Genomic DNA, 8,038 nt, shown 5'->3' on the forward strand with positions numbered 1-8,038 from the left:
AATATATGGAAAATTACTCTTAATGCTACAGAAGAAAAGAAAAGACGATAAAGATTACAAATGTGAATGAATGAAGTGTGCAGTGGTGGTTAAAGTGGTATAAACGTTCAAGTTGACCACCACAAGAATACTAAACCAAATGACTTTAGGAGGAGAAAAGAAAAGACGATAAAGATTACAAATGTGAATGAATGAAGTGTGCAGTAGTGGTTAAAGTGATATAAACGTTCGAGTTGACTACCACAAGAATACTAAACCAAATGACTTTAATGCGTTTTAACCGGGCCGGCGTACTAGTGAATACACTATGACGTTCTTGACATCTTACCACAGAATAAACAAGCGAGGTCGATGACTGTTACAGGATTGACATACGAATTGAATGAATCTGACTGTACTTAAACCAAACAATGCACGTGACACCGATTACATCCAATGAACAACGCATGACAAACCGGGTCGGCGTTTAAAACTAGGTACCCCTCTCTATTCACTATGATGAAAATTACAGGAGAGAGACAATAGAAATCACACATCATCGGACACCCATCATTAAGTGAATGACATACGACAACAAATGACAAGCCATGGCCATGATGCAAATTAAACAGTGCAACAGTACAAATCCTGTGAATATCGTTATGAAACTTGCTTTCTAAGTAATCTTTAGTGACATATCGGACAGATCACAAAAATCACTTTACACAAGCTTTCAGCTATCAAATAGAAGGAAAATTTTGTGCAAACAAATAAAAATATTCATTTTGCAATACCAAGAAATCTTTTTGTTAAATAATTCGAAGCACTAGACAATAGAACTGACTCATGTATGTATATAACCTGTTTCTCGATATCACTGAGCTCTTCCTCATCTAAATCAGTGTTTTTGGTGCCTTGTGTGCTCGTTTATTACACGACAGACAACTTCCTATACACTTCCTATTTCTTGTTTGACTTCTCCTCAGGAAGCAAATTCATCTCTTTACAGATGATTGACAACATGACCTCATCAGCTCCGCCCCCTATCGATAATAATCTATTATCTCTATAGGCTCTGCTGACTTCAACATCACTAGTAAACCCCATTCCACCCCAGAACTGAAGGCAAGAGTCCGTCACTTCACGCACCAAACGACCTGCTTTCAACTTTAACATAGAAGCGAACAGGTTAGCATCTATTCCCCTCATGTGAAGATCTGAAAGAAAAATCTTGTTTCAAGGATCGCCATGATAAAAAACAGCCGCAAGTTTTGTGCACATAATTGTGTCCAGAACATGGTGGTAGTACCATTGAAATAACCTGAAGATGTGGTGGAATTTGCAGGTGTTGTGTAGTGCTTCTTAGTATTTCCAGTGCAGACAATGTCCATATTTCGGCAATACCAACTTTGAGTTTTATAAAAACTCTCTGAGAAAATTATTGTAAAATGAGGATTTTTTTTAAAAAACTTGAAAAGTCTTTTAGAAGACACTTTCTTGGCCTGAAACTTGGGATAAACCAAGATTACCACAAATGCTTTTTCTCATGGCCTTAGATTCTGGATGAGGTCTCAACCAGAAATGCCAAGCCAGAATCACTGGACAATAAGACAGACAGACAGTCAGACAGTGACCTCTGTTACTAAGTTTGACCGACAGGTCAACTGAGTTTTGAGTATGTATATTAGAGTTTGTCAGATATTTTAGAAGCATTTAAAAATAAATTTGGTGTTAATGATATTGGTCTTTGCCTTTACACAGACATGTCCAATTCAATGACACACACCAAACCATGGAAATGTAATGGATATTAATTTAGTTGTTTAACTCATTAATGTTTAAGATGTTTACAACCTGTTACATATGATTTTATGATTGGATAGTTTTATAATATTACTTTAGCACACTCCAGAAGAAAACAAGGAAGCAATTATTAAAGAAAACAAAGAATAAACATACTTCATATGTACTCACAAGATGTCCTGTATACCAGGGATCTCAGCATTTCCACTTCTGTTTGCAGCTCAGCTAATCTAAAATGCACATATTGGTTGTCCAGAATGGATTTCCCAAATGCTGATCTGTTTCGGCAGTACTCTGCTGTATCTGATATTAGCCTCTCCATTGAAAGTAAAACTGCAAAACAATAATTAAAATATTAGCTTATTGTCTCAAGGGTACAGAATTTTGTACTAGACTTGTAAGTATGTGCTTCTTGTGAATCACGGGTGTTATAGCGGTGAGAGAGCTAAAAGTCGATCTGCTGAGCTCAGTGTCATTTGAGTAGAGTTGATTGTCGGTTGCCTGTGCTATAAGATTTTCTCCGGTTTTCCTCCCTCCACAAAAATCAACTTCTAAATTCCTATTGGAATCCAATGGAAGAAAAGCTACTCTATGGATCCACTGTTAATTCCATTGTTTTCCCCCATTATTATGCCATCAGTAAAATGTCAATCAAACTTCACCTTGTAGTTGTGAATGTCTATTTTTTGCTACCATACAGTACCACACACATCACAAATTTACTCACCTGAAGCTCCAGCAAACACTCTTTCTTCAACAAACTGCAACATCTGATAGATAAATCCCTTCCCTTCCTCACCAATCCTGTATGACTGAGGAACCCTGACTTGATCGAAGTAGAACTCAGCTGTATCAGAGCAATGCATACCAAGTTTATCAATAGCACGGGCTCTTTGTACCCCAGGTAGGTTTAATGGTAAACATATTAAAGATTTATTGTAGTGTGGGTGACCTTCACTTGTATTGGCTAATAAACACATCCAGTCTGCTTGAACACCATTTGTTGTCCACATTTTACCTCCATTGATAACATAATCATCTTAAAAAAATATGCAAAGAAAATAGTCTATTTTCAATAAAAGAGGTGAAAATTATACAATAAAACAACTAAAATGAATCCAGGACCACTGTTGGTTATTATATATTCAATAGCCTGATGCTGGATGCAGACTGCAGACCAGAAAAAAATATCGAAAATAACTGTAGAAAAAATACTCGAACCTATTAAAAAAAAAACAGTGAGACAAAACATAAATATAGTAAAAATACCGACAATAATGATGAAAACACTCACACGCTCCAAGCTTATTTCAAAACAAGACTTCTTAAAGCAAATCAATTCGTAAGGAACTAATTTTAAAAAATGCTTTCCTGCGCAACCTTTGTACACCATAGTCTGAAATTTGAAGATGCTGAGAGGGTTCAAAACCATGCAGGATTCCTCGTTAGCACACATACCAGGTTCAAGTGATAATAGGTAGCTTCTAATTGCTTATATGTATGTGTTCTTATCGAACCAGCTACGGTACTCCCTTGTTGTAAGCACAACATCTGGTCATTGTATCATCGTTATGTTTTGCTCTTATGTTGGATCTTCTTTCCAAGTATGTACCATCATTTCTCGATAAAGCTTCCTTTCTATTGGTACAATCACACTTTTGCTGGCATAGCTTTTTCCCTGTATTTTTCGGTGCAGAACTAGAAGCAGCCGCTGTTAATTAAGTTTGGCCTCATGGAACCAAACCAAGTACTCTTCAAGACTTTCATCCATTCGCTGTTCAGTAATTCACCCCAAAAAATTGTTTATTTTTTTTGGTCTCGATAAAAAGTATCAAATGATTAAACGATTGAACACACTATGACAAAACAGTTTGGACAGTAAATGATTTTAGAGTTACGTACGTTAGTGTAACTTGGAGCGTGTAAGTGTATTCATCATTATTGTCAGTATTTTTACTATATTTATGTTTTGCCTCACTGTTTTGTTGTTTTAATAGGTTGTTCGAGTGTTTTTTCTACAGTTATTTTTTATATTTTTTCTGGTCTGCAATTTGCAGTCTGCGTTTGTCGCACACTGCTTTAACATTATGCCCTACTGAATGGCTTGGCTTGAAGGCCAAAGTAAATGAACCATACATTATAAACGTGAGTGTGTGGCTCATGGGAAATTCGGCATTTGGCCAAAGCCTAACTTCGCAGTACATACATGCAATATCGATTTATCAAGATGTTTAGCTAACCTCCATCTTTGACAGCAGTAGTTTTAATGCTAGCCACATCTGATCCTGCTCCTGTCTCACTCACCCCAAGGCAAGCCACTAAATCACCTTCTATGGTAGGACGAAGAAACTGTTGTCGTAATTCTTCACTTCCAAACTTGATTAAAGCAGGTGTAGTCATATCTGCTTGAACCCCTATGGCCATGGGGACACCACCACATTTTATTCTTCCTGTTAAGAATAAAGCCACAAGAAAAGAACATATTGCATGGAATGATACTAATACAATCGCTGTTCCTTGTTCGTGATTCAACTGTGGATCCTATTTAATACTCCTTTTTACAGTTCCATTCAGTGACCATAAATAAAAGTTCCAAGTGGAGGTTGGAGTTGCAGCGCATAGCAAAACTATAGTTTATCATGCTTTATTATTTATTCATGGTCACTGAAGGGAATTGTAAACAGAACTATTCACATGGAGCGTTATGGTTTAGTGTTATTCTACTGGGGCAATTTAATCTGATCTTACTCTATCTCCTCTACTATATAAACATCTCTCTCACTCTTACTTCCTATTGACTCCGACGAAGGACTAACGTCCGAAACGTCAGTTCCTATTTTCACTACGGTGTATAACTTATCAAGAGTAAGTAAGATCAGTTATCGTAGATTGACCTAGCATTGTGATCATTATAAAGTCAAGAGTGATATTGAGAAAGGAAAATGAGAATAATTTAGGGAGTGGGACACATTTAAAAATGACATCAACAATGGGCTAGTGCATTTATTTTCCGTCCCCCGCCCCCTCCCCCCTCCCCCCTCCCCGCCTCCCCCCCCCTCCCCCCTCCCCGCCTCCCCCCCCTCCCCCCTCCCCGCCTCCCCCCCTCCCCCCTCCCCGCCTCCCCCCCCTCCCCCCTCCAAGAATTCGAAGGTCCTCAACGGTCCTAATTTGCTCATAAGGAAAAAAGAATATATGAAAAACTAGTACATCGTATACTAGTAAGTAAAAGTACTAGTAAGTCATTGCATAACATATTTGTCGTACTAGTTTTGGCGTACCTAGTTCTTCTATAATAGCAACGCTGTAAGAATAGTCCAATCCTTGCCCACCACACTCTACTGGTTTATTAACCCCCAGATAACCAGCAGTACCAAGTTTCTTGAATAGTTTGTGAGCAGGGAACATTTTGGCCTTTTCCCATTCATCTACAAACGGGTTAATTTCTTTATCGATAAACTTTCCGAAGGCTTCTCTTAACTCAGCGTGTTCAGCAGTGTATATTGATTCATGTGCGTAATCATAGGGATCAGGGCGAAGTTTTACAACCGTTTTAGTTGAGGATTTTGTAGAGAGAGGCCGTAAAAGTACACGAAAACTTCTTCGAGCACCCTGACTTGATAACAGTCGACTGGAAGCCATCTTGGATTTGGCCGACCTGTTGTTTCAATGCATTTGGGTACCCTGTGGTTTCAATCATCTATCTGCGTTGAGGGTCGGGTGGGTCGGGTAGGTAATAGCATCTGGGCACGAGCAAAATCAGCTACATTCACGAACGGTTTTTCTGCTGAACAAAGAGAATGATACAAAATCAGGCTTAAGAGACAAATAGAATGGGGGAAACAAAGAAATTGTTATTTTTTGCCAAAATCAAGTTTTTCTATTTCAAACCACAAGTGGCATTTCCCAGTTATTCTTTAGTTTGTTGGAAAAGGCCCTTACTACAATAAGTACTTGGTAGCATGATTTTTGGACAAGGGGTAGGGGGGAGGGGGGGTGACAAAAGGCCATAGCATTCCACCTATCCAATCTTCGTAAAATTTCGAATTTTCCAAAAAAAAAAAAAAAGAAAGAGAGACAACCCAGGTTTGAGTCCCACCAGGCTTGGTGTTGTATATGAGTATATGTAGCTGGATTGTTTGTTGGTTCTATTCTGTAGCTTCAAGAGTTTTTTCTCCATCTAGGTTCTTCAGTTTTTACTCCCTCCACAAAAATCAACTTCTAAATCCTAATCCTATCTATCGATAGCCTTGCAAAACCCATTTGTTTTTCCGTCCACTATATACAAAGTGGTAAATCCAATTAGATGTAGCATTTAATATTGATCATAATTTCTAATTAATTTGTAATTTTATTGAACTTTAAGTAAAAATTTTTATTTTTTTATTTTTCGTAAACTTTGTGAGAAACATGTTCAACTTCCAACATGCATTCTGCCCCTAGCTATCAAAAATTATTTATTTCAATAAATATTACAATTAAAATTGATTAATTAATCTTTCCAGAAAGTATCCTTCTCATTTTCTATTTTTCCACGAACCCACATTTGTGCAATCCACTTTTCACCAGAGAGAACTGGACAGGAACCATGTAATGACAAGGGATCTACTTGAGATGCCTCATCTAAATGACTATAGAATACAACACATGAGCCAAGTACTGGAGGTATCTTTACTCCTCTTTCACTTGCACACACTTCTTGAATAGGTTTCCTTTCCACCTGGTTATGTTCTATAGAATCTGTTTGATTTGTGGCAAATGGAAATACTGTTTCTCCTCCTTTTTTAACATTATTCAAATACAGCAAAACTGTTGCTTTTCTGTTGGTCCTTTTGCCATTCATTAAGAAACCTGAATCGTAGTGAAGACCATAGTTTTGCTTCAATGTATACTTGGTCAATGAAATAGGTTCTGCATTATTCCATGGTAGTCCAGATAAGTTTCCAGCTAATTTTGCAATTTCTTTTAAAATTGGTAATTCTGCATCACCTGTATCTCTTAGATACAATGAGGATGAAAAGCCACTGTCTGTTTCAGATGAAAGTCTTTGAGCTGCAAGGCTTAATAGCTCTTTTCTTTGCTTTTCTGATATGCAGCTTTTATACAGGTGAATTTTAGGAAATTTGGATAATTCAATGTACTTTGGTTTCAAATTCTCCTTGGATAATAGACAGAATTTATCTGAAAATGTAATTTACAAAAAAATAATAAACTATATATTAGTAAAAATCAAGGACATCTATGAAAATCGGTGAATCAAGAAATGGATAATTAAGGTGAACGAATGAATGAATGAATGAACAAATGAACAAATGAACGAGTGAACGAATGAAATCTTAAAAATAGCAAAAATGATTACTTAAAATATTAAAAAGAGTGGCTAAATTTTAAAACTTTGATATCAAAATGTGAATGAATGGACCAAAAATATTCTATTTTCGTAACGTACCTTGGTCTTTAAACGGATTCCATGAGAACGGATTATACAAAACACAAGAATCAAATTTGCTTTGAACTAAAAGTGCAAAAAATATAGAAATATGCAAGAAACAGTAGTTCTTCATCAGTGTTAAAGACTTTGTAAAGAAGATCCTTGTTATTATTATCTAAATAAATGTATTTTACTGGACTAAATCAGTTCGAGTTTGACTTATATTTTCTTCCCTTTCATCCGCCATTTTCTAAATCATGTAATATTATTCACGGCCAATCCTGGTACCAACTACAAAGGTAGCCCAATTCGAGAGTGCGGATCATTGAGGTTGACTGGGAACGGAGAAGTGGGGACCATAGGAAGCTAGGGGTTGGATTAAGAAACCCAAATTGAGCAATGTCTACTCACTATTTTGATTTTGCCATTATTTTGTTCAAATTATTATTTTCTATAAAAATGAATACACAAACGTAACAGACCTTCTTTGGAGATTCGCACCTTCGGACTCACAACATCATCAATATTTTTTTCATATTAATTCAAAATTTTACTTTAGCTTTATTTTTTAAATATTTCAGTTCAATATCAATCTAACCCCGAGTCTTCAGCTTTTTGATCAGCGGGCTGGCGCTGATAAGATTGTCTTACAAGGCTCTGACGACAACAAGCAGGAAGAATCTGGGTCCGAGTCTACACGCACACAGGCTCGCGCGCACTAAATCTCGTGTAATATATCATGGATCTTTGATATTAATAAATACATGTTACATAAATGGTCATTTGTTTCAAATATTTCTGTAAGTTTTGCAGTACTTTTTATTTCGT

At 36.7% G+C, this 8,038-nt stretch overlaps 2 protein-coding genes across 2 annotated transcripts; both read right to left on the minus strand.

Annotated features, from left to right (window-relative positions):
• Nucleotides 1-252: 252 nt before the first annotated feature.
• On the minus strand, nt 253-5,549 carry LOC116301830 (putative acyl-CoA dehydrogenase 6). The gene is made up of 5 exons (XM_031710964.2): nt 5,061-5,549; nt 4,023-4,232; nt 2,510-2,821; nt 1,954-2,115; nt 253-1,196 (listed from the first exon to the last, which is right to left on the minus strand). The coding sequence occupies exons 1-5, from the start codon at nt 5,419-5,421 to the stop codon at nt 940-942; spliced, it is 1,302 nt and encodes a 433-aa protein (XP_031566824.1). The 5' UTR covers nt 5,422-5,549; the 3' UTR covers nt 253-939.
• Nucleotides 5,550-6,144: 595 nt separating this feature from the next.
• LOC116301835 (uncharacterized) lies at nt 6,145-7,455 on the minus strand. Its single transcript, XM_031710974.1, has 2 exons — nt 7,229-7,455; nt 6,145-6,960 (listed from the first exon to the last, which is right to left on the minus strand). Exons 1-2 carry the CDS (start codon nt 7,341-7,343, stop codon nt 6,272-6,274), a joined length of 804 nt encoding a protein of 267 aa, XP_031566834.1. The 5' UTR covers nt 7,344-7,455; the 3' UTR covers nt 6,145-6,271.
• Nucleotides 7,456-8,038: the final 583 nt, after the last annotated feature.

The sequence above is a fragment of the Actinia tenebrosa genome, unplaced genomic scaffold, assembly GCF_029948245.1.
Source record: "Actinia tenebrosa isolate PJP-AT-01 unplaced genomic scaffold, QUT_ActTen_1.0 PGA_scaffold6__47_contigs__length_16458017, whole genome shotgun sequence".
Lineage (NCBI taxonomy): Eukaryota > Metazoa > Cnidaria > Anthozoa > Actiniaria > Actiniidae > Actinia > Actinia tenebrosa.

What these genes read in the sequence shown, in the direction of transcription:
- LOC116301830 (XM_031710964.2), bottom strand. Translation starts at nt 5,421, where the DNA reads ATGGCTTCCAGTCGACTGTTATCAAGTCAGGGTGCTCGAAGAAGTTTT. An exon ending in TGCTATTATAGAAGAACTAG is followed by an intron (nt 4,233 to 5,060) that starts GTACGCCAAAAC and finishes TATTCTTAACAG; the next exon opens with GAAGAATAAAATGTGGTGGT. An exon ending in AGTGTTTGCTGGAGCTTCAG is followed by an intron (nt 2,116 to 2,509) that starts GTGAGTAAATTT and finishes ATTGTTTTGCAG; the next exon opens with TTTTACTTTCAATGGAGAGG.
- LOC116301835 (XM_031710974.1), bottom strand. Translation starts at nt 7,343, where the DNA reads ATGAAGAACTACTGTTTCTTGCATATTTCTATATTTTTTGCACTTTTA. An exon ending in GAATCCGTTTAAAGACCAAG is followed by an intron (nt 6,961 to 7,228) that starts GTACGTTACGAA and finishes TTACATTTTCAG; the next exon opens with ATAAATTCTGTCTATTATCC.